This window comes from Pristiophorus japonicus, chromosome 13 (genome assembly GCF_044704955.1).
Source record: "Pristiophorus japonicus isolate sPriJap1 chromosome 13, sPriJap1.hap1, whole genome shotgun sequence".
Taxonomy (NCBI): Eukaryota; Metazoa; Chordata; class Chondrichthyes; family Pristiophoridae; genus Pristiophorus; species Pristiophorus japonicus.
The window spans coordinates 106,247,962-106,261,235 of NC_091989.1; the positions used below are offsets into that span (position 1 = coordinate 106,247,962).

At 48.3% G+C, this 13,274-nt stretch overlaps 1 protein-coding gene across 9 annotated transcripts in view; it reads right to left on the minus strand.

Moving 5' to 3' along the window:
• LOC139278734 (kinesin-like protein KIFC3) overlaps window positions 1–13,274 on the minus strand; it is a 74,635-nt gene that overhangs the window by 3,075 nt on the left and 58,286 nt on the right. For 8 of the 9 annotated variants that reach the window (XM_070897823.1, XM_070897821.1, XM_070897819.1 and 5 more), the window contains 5 exons: window positions 9,265–9,388; window positions 7,796–7,925; window positions 5,884–6,113; window positions 4,578–4,712; window positions 2,995–3,100 (listed from right to left, as the gene is read on the minus strand). In XM_070897823.1, coding sequence (XP_070753924.1) covers window positions 2,995–3,100; window positions 4,578–4,712; window positions 5,884–6,113; window positions 7,796–7,925; window positions 9,265–9,388 — 725 coding nt within the window. The remainder of the gene's footprint in view (window positions 1–2,994; window positions 3,101–4,577; window positions 4,713–5,883; window positions 6,114–7,795; window positions 7,926–9,264; window positions 9,389–13,274) is intronic. The other variant, XM_070897820.1, reaches the window with a different exon arrangement.

Consider the following 13,274-nt stretch of genomic DNA (forward strand, 5'->3'; position numbering starts at 1 on the left):
CCGAGTTTGTAGATGTTACCCATAAAATGTTTGGATGGGTCTGTAGCAAAAACATCCGCAGTTTGTGCGATTCATACTTGGGCAAATCTAACCTCATAGGCTCCAGGTGGAGGCACCCACAAGTAGGCAGGCAGCCTCTCCATGAGTCCTCGCAGATTCTTAATTTGAGAATTGGAAGAGAGGGACGATGAGATCCCTCCTCCCCCGGCACTTAAATGCCTTTACCCCTTTCAAACAATAATGGGGGAAGCAATGGCTGTATAGAAAGAGAGACCAGGGACCTTCAGAGTCAATTGTGGCTCAATTGATAGTACTCTCGCCTCAGAGTCAGAAGATTGTGGGTTCAAGTCCCACTCCAGGGACTTGAGTACAAAAATCTAAGCTGACACGACACTGCAGTGCAACGCTGAGGGAGTGCTGCACTGTAGGAGGTACTATCTTTCGAGTGCGACATTAAACCAAGTCTGCCTTCTCAGGTGGACGTAGAACATTCCATGGCACTATTCAATATCTATCCCTCAACTAACATCACTAAAAAAAATTATCTAATCATCACATTGCTGTTTGTAGGAGCTAGGTGTGTGAAAATTGGCTGCCATGTTTCCCACATTACAATAGTAACTACACTTCAAAAAAGTTCTTCATTGGCTGTAAAGATCTTTGTGGTTGTTGAAGGCGCTATATAAATCAATGACAGTGGATGCGACGCTTGGAGGCGGCGAAGGTTGAACAGGTTCCCACTGGTTCTATAGTTTAGTTCCACTCCAGCGGGGAGCTTGTTGAGAATGAGATGGAGCACTGCAGAATGGAAAATCGAGAAAAGCGCTGGTGCGATGACGCAGCCCTGCTTGACCTCGGTCTGGACGTGGATTGGGTCTGTGGTGGATCCGTTGGTCAGGATCATGGCTTGCATGTCATCATGGAGCAGGCAGAGGATGGTGACAAACTTTTGGGGGCAGCCGAAACGGAGGAGAATGTTCCAGAGTCCCTTGCGGTTGGTAATGTCAAAGGCCTCTGAGAGGTCAAAGAAGGCCATGTACAAGGGTTGGTGCTGTTCCCTACATTTCTCTTGTAGTTGTCGTGTGGTGAAGATCATGACGGTTGTACCCCTTAGTGGACAGAAGCTGCATTGTGACTGGGAGGTGCTCTTCAGCCACGGGGAGAAGACGATTGCGGAGGATTCTTGCAATGACTTTCACAGTGGGCGACAGTAGGGAGATTCCTTTGTAGTTACCGCAGTCGGACTTGTCCCCTTTTTTGAAGATGGTCATGTTTACTGCATCTCAGAGATCTGGCATAGAGGCCGAACTCCAAGCCATTGTCAACACCTTCGCTGAGGCGTACGAAAGCATAGACCTTATGCTAAACATCCGTAAGACAAAGGTACTCCACCAACCTGACCCCACACAGTACTGCCCCCATCATCAAAATCCACTGTGCGGTCTTGGACAACGTGGACCATTTCCCATACCTTAGGAGCCTACCATCAGCAAGGGAAGCTATCGATGATGAGGTCCAACACCGTCTCCAGGGTGCCAGCGCAGCCTTCGGTCGCCTGAGGAAGTGTGTGAAGACCAGGACCTCAAATCTGGCACCAAGCTTATGGTATACAGGGCAGTAGTGATACTCGCCCTCCTGTACAGCTCAGTGACGTGGACCATATACCGTAGACATCTCAAAGCGCGGGAGAAGTAACACTAACGCTGCCTCCACAAGATCCTGCAATCTACTGGGAGGATAGACGCACCAACGTCAGTGTTCTCATTCAGGCCAACATCCCCCAGCATCGAAGCACTGACCATGCTCGACCAGCTCCATTGGGCGGGCCACATTGTCCGCATGCTCGATATGAGACTCCCTAAGCAAGCGCTCTACTCAGAAATCCTACACGGGAAGCGAGCCCCAGGTGGGCAGAGGAAATGTTTCAAGGACACCCTCAAAGCCTCTTTGATAAAGTGCAACACCCCAACAGGCACCTGGGAATCCCTGGCCCAAGATCACCCAAAATGGAGGAAGAGCATCTGGGAGGGCGGTGAGCACTTCGACTCTCGTTGCCGAGAGCATGTAGAAACCAAGCGCAGACAGCGGAAGGAAGTGCGGCAAACCAGTCTCCCCGCCCACCCTTTCCTTCAACTACTGTCTGTCCCACCTGTGACAGAGATTGTAATTCCCGCATTGGACTCACTTTTAGAGTGGAAGCAAGTCTTCCTCGATTTTCAAGGGACTGTCTGTGATGAATCAAGTCTTTATTTTCTTTTTTTTTTCTACAGCCTACTGTTCTTTATTGGGGCAGTCGACATTTAACAAGCTCTTTCATGGCATTTGAACATAGAATCTCCATAAAGGTCAAGGAATACCAGACAGCAATGTTAGGATGGGATGAAGCCTATAGATAGCTGGTTTGTCAAATCGAGGTTTAGGTCTACAGCTTGCTCCAAGACAGCTTTTCTCCTTCCTCTGATCTGACCCTGTAGTACTAGTCAGGCAGCATTTAGGTTTAGGACTCATTCTTCTTAATCAGAATATTATAGATCAGAATCTCCATGTGTGTTGGATCCCATGGAATTACTTCACGATGTACACATCCGCAACCTAGGCCCTATAACGAGTCAAATAGTCTATTCCGAGGAGACAACAAACGAGAGGCGGACAGCAGTGGGTCAGAAGTCCTGGTGGGTTTCTGAGATTCCTTGAGGCAACTGGCTGACTGAGATTAGCCAAAGTGTGGGAGATGTCTGAGTTGGAGCAGGTGGAGAGAGCAGGTCTGGTAGCAGAATGGCTTCTTGTACCGACCCCTGCCAAATGAAGCAATGTTAATATTCCAGGTGTCTTCCACATGGTTTGAAACTGATCAACATCACACCCAAGAGAAGCGCCCAGTGTCATCTATGACGCAAATGGCTGGTTGAAATTGGTTGAGTCGATGCAATCGGGCTAATCCAACCACTCTCTTTTCTCCCCCACCTCCCAAAAAAAAGTGCCAGGTTGCCTTACCCGGCACCATCAGCCTTCTTTTCCCCGCTGTGCTTTTCCCCACAGCGCTCCCTCCTGGATGGTTGACATTGAACCGTCCCTGTTGGGCTGCAGGTGAGGACTCCAGCTGTAAAAGAAAATACACGATCTACTCTCTGCAATATTTCACATGATACTGAATGGAAACAGCTGGAAAATGTATTACACGACTGCTTCGTGAATCAATGCGTCAGGGAAGCCACAAGTTCCTGTGCTCATCTTGATCTGCCATTTTGTTAATAATTCAGATAGTATGTAGGACATTGAAGTCGTAGCTTGGAGGGCAGCAGTTACAGAATGATCACATTTAATTCGATCTGTGATTCAGATATTCCAACTACGAAGCACTAGGTGTAACAAAAACCCTAAAAAGATCTAACTTCAAAAAATTGAAAAAAACTAATAAAAATGGATTGAAGGAGGTTCAACATTTCAGCAGAAGATACATGGAACACCTTTAAAGGAATAAGGCTGAGCACACAGGATGAATACATACCTAGAAATTAGCAAGCTCAGGCTAAAACAAATGTGACCCTAAAATGGATGAATGGGAAATAAAGAGGATAAATGTTCTCTACAAATCAGACAGGGAGATGGGATTCATTGGTATAAGAACATGCAGTAACTTTCTAAACTGTTGATCAGTAGGTTAAAAAAAAAGACAAAAAAAAAGCATGTGGCAGAAGTAAAACCGTAAAACAAAATTCAGTACTACAACAATGAGGGTAATGAGAGAAGAGGCGAGAACCATAAAAGATGTGCGTACAGGGCTCAGTGTTGGGATCACTACTGTTTCTAATTTACTCCAATGACAGATTCAGAACATCAATGCAAATCAGTCATGCGATGGGAGATTAAATGAAGAACACTAAATTTCAAATGTTGCACATTGAACGGAAAAATGAGGGATGCATGTACTCCACAAGTGATGCTGAAATAACCATGGATGAAGTCAAGAGAAACCTAGAATCTTTTTTTCCCATTTGTTCATGGGATATGGGCATCGGTGGCAAGGCCAGCATTTATTGCCCATCCCTCATTGCCCTCAAGAAGGTGGTAGTGAGCCCACATTGGTTCCCAGTTAAGCAACACCTTGATTTCAAAATTCTCATTCTTATTTTCAAATCTTTCCATGGCCTCACCCCTCCCTAGCTCTGTAATCTCCTCCAGCCCCACAACCTCCGAGATGTCTGCACTCCTCCAATTCTACCCTCTGAGATCCCCGATTATAATCTCTCAAGCATTGGTGGCCACACCTTCTGTTACCCATAATACTCCTGTGAAGCACCTCGGGACTTATTTCTATGTTATAAGGTGCTATTATAAATATAAGTGGTTGTTGTACACAGAATGGATTTCCAAAGAGGAGTAATGGAGGAAAGTACCTCAGCAAATATTTCCCATATAAATTTTAAATTCATTAAATCCAGGTTATTTTCAGTATAATTTTCCCTTTCCATTCAAGACTCCAATCCTGTGATGTCTCTCCCCACAGCAAACTGTTTTAGTCGCACCTATTTACACACCCCGTTCCCGAGAACATTAGGTGGTGAAATGTTCGTTACCTCATAGTCTTGGCGGCTGGAAGAGTGCTGGCTTTCGGCCCTCCGTACTACGGCCCCCAGTTCCACCGAACGCACTCTCTGGGCAAACTTGAGTGAGCAAATCGTCTCATTGACGTTCTTCTCCATCGGAGACACCTGCAGAAAGTAGAGAGAGGCTGAATAAGAGCTTGTCACAGGAGAAAATCCACGCACACATTTATCGACTCCCACAATGAGCCCATTCTTCTGGCTCCGGCCAGTCAATTGGAGCTTGGCTCAGTTGGTAGAACTCTCATCGGAGTCAGAAGATTGTTGGTTCAAGCCCCGCTGTAGAACTTCAATGCAATATAGACCGACGCTTCAGTGTAGCACTGAGGGAGTGCTGTGCTGTGGGAAGAGCGTCCTTTGGGCGAGATGTTAAACCGAGGCCCCGTTATTCCTGCTTTGGTCATTCATGCGAACATTTAAAATAAAAAATCCCACAACACTGCTTGAAGAACAGGAAATTCTCCTGGTGTCTTGGACAACATTGCTCCAACAATAAGAAGTAAAATCAGATTTACCAGTCATTGTCTATGGGCTGATTACAGGACATTGCGGTGCGCAAAATGGCTGCTGCAATAACAGTAGCTGCACAACATAATTCCAAATGAAATACCTAGAGATATTTCTGACAGGCATTATACCGCAAGTTCTTGCTCTCCTGCTGTGACACCATCAGCCCCAAGCGGAGTCGGAGTTCCGGCTCGGAATTCTGGGTTGACATCCAGTCCGGGCAAGTGTGGGTGACCCCCCCCTCACCCTCATTGTATAGGTTGTGGGAGCCTATAAAACCTCCCCGTGTAGGACTAACCACCCTATCGGCTGGTATAAAGGTGTTTACGGCCATGGAAGGGGTGTTGACAGCGCAGCCTATCAGACTGTTAATCAGCCTGAGAATCTATGCCATTCATGTAATGCTGTGAATCCTGCCACTACTTCACACTTCACTTTGGAGAATGGTGTAAAGACACAAAAACAACCATCGACTGCAATAAGAGCCAATCATCTATCAGCAGAACCGCTGGTTGCCTTAAAATTAAACTGCACAACTTCAGCTTGTATTCCTTCCATGTGCATCTAATTCTGACAACAATTAGCAGACCAGTGCTGTTCCGCATCCTTCTTTCTATTTGCATGACTCCCATTTCCCCTTCCCCCACCCCCAACTACCAAAGTACATCAAAGCCAGCATCTTCTCCCCCATTTCCGCTGATATCAGATGCACAGGGACACCTCTCCCAGTTGGGACTTCAATAAGTCCATGCCCTGGAGCAAGGAATCTCACCTGCACCATCATGAGGGTTTTACTATCCCCACTGAGGGAGTCTTGCAGCAGGTAGGTCAGTTTGGAATTACGGAAGGGAATATATGGCTGCTTGGACCGCAGTGCACAGATGACATCACCGAGGGCCAACAGGGACTTGTTAATATTCTGGGCTTCTCTCAGCCGGGGCCCCTCTGCACCAGACTTCCCGACACGCTCAGACCCGGCCAAATCCACCAGGTTCAATTTACCTGAAAGAAAACACATTTTTAAGGCAACGAAAAACCCACAAGAGTCACATCTCCAAACAGGAAGAGGGAATCAATTAGCAGCCTAGTTATCAGGTGCTCAGTTCTAACTCTGCTCGACAATACCCTCATTCTCTGATGCTCAGTGAGACACTACCCTCATTATCAGGCTCCCAGTTCTGCTATTCCCATTACATCCCACCTTAACTATAAAACTCTGCCTTTCATCCTAATACCATATACGGGCAGTGACCAGAAAGACCACAGTCACCTGCCTACTTCTTCCACCTCACACACTAGCCCAGATATTCCTCTCAGAGGTGATCTGATTATAAGATAATGACGGGAATAGATTTTGTTCCAGTTCACAGTTTGCTCCACAATTAAATAGGTTAGGGAGGACCAGTAGTCACAATTGTAAGTTGTAGTCGGCTTGATCGAGGTTAGACGTCAGGAGATGGTTCTTTTCCCAGAGGGCCTCTGGAATAGGCTGCCACCTCAGCTGATTCGCTGAATTCCTTGAAGCGAGAGCTGGACCGATTTTTGGCTGGAGTGGAGATCCGCTCTTACAGAAGGCAGATACCACAGGGAATTCAGGGCCAGACTGATCTCCTGGACTAGTTTTGGTTGCTTAGTTGGGTCAAAGAGGAATTTCCCAGATTCCCCGTGCCCCACCTCCCCCAAATTGGCTTGTGTTTTTCACCTCTCCCAGGAGATCACATGGATTCAGGTGGGATGGAGTGGATAAATTGTGATACACAAGCTTGATGGACCACAGGGTCTTTACCTGTCCGTCATTGTTCGTATGTTTGCAAGGAGTATGACACAATTCTCTGTCCATTTTAATGGGTGGAAAATCATGGGCAACTTGTGGCTGAATTTGTGATGGGCACTCTCGGTGGACCAAAAACACCAGGCACGGCAGCAAAACCTGCCCCAGGCACATTGTTAAAGGAGCGGCCCCAACCCAACCAGAGCATTTAGCGCAAATCCATACCCAATTCATTCAAAAATTAGATGTCGATCATAAAATAGCATTTTGGGACACAGTACATGAGTAATTTGAGCCATGATGTGGTAAGTGTAGCGTGCTTGGGAGGAACAGGTGTCTTTGGACCTCTGGTTCCCAAAGCTCTCTACCACTGGCGTTTTCCTCGCCTCGTGTCTGGGTCTGTTGGAGACTCATTGATAGATATTAATATCAAAGGAATTCAATGGACCTTGGTCGTTTTATCTAGCAATTCCTATGTTTGTAAATTGCACCCATTTTATAAATTATAGTTACTTTAAAATGAACAAAAACAGAAAATGCTGCAAATACTCGTTAAGTCAGGCCATATCTGCAGAGAGAGAAACGGTTAACATTTCAAGTCGATGACCTTCCATGAGAACTGGCGAAAGGTCATCGACCCGAGACGTTAACTCTGTTTCTGTCCCCTGCCTGACTTGTTGAGTATTCCCTCATTTTCTGTTTTTTTTCAGATTTCCAGCATCCACAGTATTTTGCTTTGGTGTTAAAATGAACAAAACCTAATGAATGGGCAGAAATCTAAAAGACATGGTTTGGAGCTCTGACTGTTTAAAATGACGTTTTATTTTAATGAAGTAGGCTGATCCAAGCTACTAATGTATAAAACACTCGCGCACACCGAAACCTGCAGCCTCGGTGTCGCCACTTGTCCTACCTGTTGTCCTGACTCCAGAGGTGAGGTTTATCCCAGTCACTGAGACTATAAGCAGAGCGTGAGAACGGGAGCTGCGCTCGTTCACATTTGTGAAATCTGTCGCCCGATTCACGCGTCCCAGTTCGAAAACCTGGTGGAACAGAAACGGCAGAACTCAAATGTCCATCTCACAAAGATCCTGATTTCTCTAAAAAAACGACTTGCATTTATATAGTGTCTTTCACGACCATGGGACATCTCAAAGGGCTTTACAGCCAATGGAGTACTTTTTGAAGTGTAGTCAGTGTTGTAATGTAGGAAACGCAGCAGCCAGTTTGCGCACAGCAAGCTCCCACAAACAGCAATGTGATAATGACCAGATAATCTGTTTTTTTTTGTTATGTTGATTGAGGATAAATATTGGCCAGGACACCAGGGATAACTCCCCTGCTCTTCTTAGAAATAGTGCCATGGGAACTTTTACGTCCACTTGAGAGCAGACGGGATCTCGGTTTAACATCTCATCTGAAAGACGGCACCTCCGACAGTGCAATGCTCCCTCAGCACTGCACTGGGAGTGTCAGCCTAGATTTTGAATGCACAAGTCCTTGGAGTGGGACTTGAATCTGCAACCTTCTAACTCAGAGGCGAGTGTGCTACCCACTGAGCCACAGGTGACAGTGTTGGATTTCAGGAGGTACAATTATTAGCATGTTAGTTGCTTTACAGGTTAATTTTAAAGAAAATAATTCAGTTTTTAACATCTGAACCATAATAACAGAAATAAGCTCTTCAGGCTATGTAATAGCTATCTCCAGGCTAAAACAGACAGAAACTTGAGCACAAGATTAGCAGATTTAACACAGACCTAAGGCATAGTCGAGGTAGCTGTTCAGTCACGACCATATAATCTCGGCTGACACTCCAGTGCAGTACAAAGGGAGTGCTGCACTGTCGTGGGTGCTGTCTTTCGGATTAAACGTTAAACTGAGGCCTCCCGCCCTCTCAGGTGGACTTAAAAGATCCCACAGCATTATTTTGAAGAGCAGAGGAGTTCACCCCGATGTCCTGGCCAATAGTTACCCATCAAACATCAGCACTAAAAACAGATTATCTGGTCATTATCTCAATGCTGTTGATGGGACCTTGCTGTGGGCCAATTGGTGGAGGTATTTCCTACATTACAATAGTGGCTACACTTCAAAAGTACTTCATTGGCTGTAAAGCGCTTTGGGATGTCCCAGGGTCATGAAAGGCGCTATATAAATGCAAATATTTCTTTGCTTTCTTTTAGGGCCTTGTGTGGAAGGTGCATTTCCTGGGAAACGGCACTGGCAGGCATTCCTTGGCAGAAACCCACAAAAACTGACCAGGGTCAAGATAAATGTCCCACCCTCATACCCCCGTTCTAACCGCACACTGTGAGCCTGCTCCATCCCTCTTCCTACAGATCACCGGAACAAACGAAAGGAGAAAAAAAACCCTCTTACCTTATTAATGTCCTCCACGCTCTGTACTCGGATCTGAATCAGGCCGGGAACATAGAGCAGGCCACTGCCATCGGGGCTCAGCTTTATCTCCAGCTTTTCACTGGGGTCCTTAGCCAACAGATTCCTGCAAAATAAACGAGAAGTTGGTTCTCGAGGCTTCGACAACGGGGCGCGATGTCATCAGTGACCATCCGCCAACTCCCTCACCACCAGACGTACAACCACAAGGAGGAGACAACAGCAGCAGCCAGAGCAGCAGCAAGCACCAGACAGCAGGCACATTGGCTACCGGGAATTCTGCGCTCAGAAAAGTGCAATTTCACCACAGGATCTTTTTGGAAATTTTTTGGTAAGAATCGAAGACTTTATTTGGGAATAGGGAGACTGGGGAAGCAGGGGGCATTGTAGGGAAGGGAGGGGCGGAGGCATTAATCACAGCTCTGTGACTAACCGGAACCAGTGCCACCAAGTAAGGGAGGGTGAAGAGTCCCAGGAAAAGCCCACCATCAAATACCCAATCTGCCCGGTCTGGCTCAGGAACCTACAACTTACACAGAGATCCAGGAGGTTCCATCGCGAATGCTTCCGCAAGTTAGACAGACTGGTCAAGAGGTCATTTGGTTCAGGTCATATTCTGCAAGGCATCCTTTAATTTTCTTTTCAAAAGCTCGGACTATATTTAATTGATCATTTTGATTTTATCTGCTTCACTCCTTTGTACTGAAATTCAACTGTGATTTTTGCTTCAAAATAAAACCAAACCAGGTTTACAGTTTTCTGTTCTTTCCACACTAAGAAATTGTGAAAAAAAACTATTTCCTTCCAATTGTTGCGTTAGGTCAGTCTGGTGAAACCGTCTTTGGTGATTCCAATGGATTTGCTTATTCCAACACATATCCCTATATTGTCATAAGGTGATCAAACAGAACGCTGAAATATTTGCCTATAACAACATCTCCCTCTGCCAACTCTAGCACAAAGGAAGCATTGCATCTCATGCTGTACCTTGCAGGAGAATGTTTGATGAGGCAGTGCAGAGAGAGTCCTACTCTGTATCTAACCCGTGCTGTACCTACCCTGGGAGGGTTTGATGGGACAGTGTAGAGGGAGCTTTACTCTCCAACCAACCCATGCTGTACCTGCCCTGGGAATGTTTGATGAGGCAGTGCAGAGGGAGTTTTACTCTGTATCTAACCTATATCAAACCTGGGCTGTTTTTTTTTTTAAAAAAGGGAGGTAATTTTATTGGTTCCCCAACCACTGCTTTTGAGAATTGTGCACATTTGGTTATTAGCTTGCTTTGTTGATTTCAGAAAGTAATGACCACATCTCCAATGTCACTGACCCGAATGGCCATCCGACCAGATCAGCATTGAAGCAGAATGTATTACTGGGGAAACAGCTGGTTATGTACAACAAATCTGCCAACGAGCAAGGGAATTACAGAAGCAGCAAGGGAATCGGCTACAATCGATCCTTGTTAGTCTCAGGATCAGCACGTGCCAGCAACAGCCCTGGAATAATCCATTCCCGTTACCTTCAGCTAGCGACAGCGAAGAAGCTTGTGGAAATATAAAGATCAAGGTCAACGCAGCTGCAGGAGAGGGCCACCCAGAGGGTGGAAGCAGAAAGAATGAGGGGAGATAAAGAGTAGACGTTTGAGAAACTCTCGCCTCTCACCTGGGGCTGGTTGAAGAAAACAGCAAGAAAGGTGCGGACCAGCTCCAAGGAACGTGAGACTGTACGGATTGGAATTTCCTCAGAGCAGTGGGGTGAAGGCACCATTCAGTGATGCTATGAAGCCAGACAGACCAGGAAGGTCCACCAGGCTGGAGGCTTGCACAGTGCAGTGTCAGCTGATCTTAGTCATAGAATCATAGAATCATAGAATGGTTACAGCAGGGAAGGCCATTTGGCCCGTCGAGCCCGTGCCGACTCTCCGCGCTAGTCCCACTCCCCGTTCTTGCCCTGTAGCCCAGCAAATGTTTCTCCTTCAGATACTTATCCTACCCCCTGCTCAAAGATAAAATTGAGTCTGCCTCCACCACCCTTTCAGGCAGTGCATTCCAGATCCTAACCACTCGCTGCGGTAAAAAGTTTTCTCTTACGCCGCCTTTGGTTCTTTTGCCAATCACTTTAAATCTGTGTCCTCTGGTTCTCTACCCTTCTGCCAATGGGGACAGTTTCTCTCTCTCTACTCTGTCTAGACCCCTCAGGATTTTGAACATCTCCATCAAATCTCCTCTCAATCTTCTCTGATCCAAGGAGAACAACCCCAGCTTCTCCAGTCTATCAATGTAACTGAAGTCCCTCATTCCTGGAACAATTCTTGTAAATCTTTTAAATCTTGTAAATCTTTTCTGCGCCTTCATATCCTTCCTAAAATGTGGTGCCCAGAATTGAACACAATACTCCAGTTGGTGCCGAGACAGTGTTTTTTTTTTTAAACAGGTTCTTCATAATTTCTACACTTTTGTACTCTATACCTCCATTTAGGAAGCCTAGGATCCTGTAAGCCTTTTTAACGGCTTTCTCAACCAGCCCTGCCACCTTCAACGATTTATGCACACGTACCCCCAGATCTCTCCTATCGTGCACCCCTTTAGGATTGTACCCTTTAGTTTATATTTCCTCCCCTCCTTCTTTCTACCAAAATGCATCACTTCACACTTTTCTGCATTAAATTTCATCTGCCACATGTCTGTCCATTTTACCAGCCTGTCTATGTCTTCCTGAAGTCTATCCCTCTCTTCCTCACGGTTCGTCAAGGCAGTGGTGCTCCAGCTGTGCTCAAGTGAATCTGGGGCCTGGTGGAAGGGACATGGAAGTCAGGGTTCCTGCTCCTTATCCACTAACCTTCACTGGAAAGTGGATGATTGCAAGCACAGCATTGGGCTTCAAAATAGAAACATAGAAAATAGGTGCAGGAGTAGGTCATTCAGCCCTTCGAGCCTGCACCACCATTCAATAAGATCATGGCTGAACATTCACCTCAGTACCCCTTTCCCTCCATACCCCTTGATCCCTTTAGCCGTAAGGGCAATATCTAACTCCCTCTTGAATATAACCAATGAACTGGCATCAACAACTCTCTGCGGTAGGGAATTCCACAGGTTAATAACTCTATGGGCCCAAGTTTCCTGTGTGGGAGGGGCCCGAAGCACGCAGCCCCTAGCCCTGGCCCAATGGCCTCACTGGGGCTGCGTGAATGAGGCTCCTCCCACGGCCAGCTCCTGCTCCCCGCCCGACCAGACCCGACACTCGCTCCCCCCCCCGCCGACCAGACCCGACCCGACACCCGCTTCCCCCCCCCCGCCCCGATCCGACACCCGCTCCTCCCCCCCCCCGCCCCGACACCAGAGACCCGCTCCCCCCCCCCCGCCCCGAGGCCCGCTTCCCTCCCCCCAACCCGACCCGACACCCGCTCCCCCCCGCCCCGACCCCCGCTCCGACCGAGACCCGACACCCGCTCCCCCCCCCCCACAGACCCGCTCCCCTCCCCGACCCGAGACCCACTCCCCTTCCCCCGACCCGACACCCGCTCCCCCCCCGACCCGACACCCACTTCCCCCCCCCCCCCGACACCCGCTCTCCCCCCCCCCCCCCCGACACCCGCTCCCCCCCCCCCCGACCCGACACCCGCTCCCCCCCGCCCCGACCCCCGCTCCGACCGAGACCCGACACCCGCTCCCCCCCCCCCCCCCGAGGCCCGCTTCCCTCCCCCCAACCCGACACCCGCTCCCCCCCGCCCCGACCGAGACCCGACACCCGCTCCACCCCCCCCCCCGCTCCGACACCCGCTTCCCCCCCCCCCCCGCCCGACCCGAGACCCGCTCCCCCCCCGACCCGACACCCACTTCCCCCCCCCCCCCCCCCGACACCCGGTCTCCCCCCCCCCCCCGACCCGACACCCGCTCCCCCCACCCCGACCTGACACCCGCTCCCCCCCCCGACCCCCACTCCTGTTCCCCGACCCCCCCCTCTCTTCCCTGACCCCCCCCTCTCTTCCT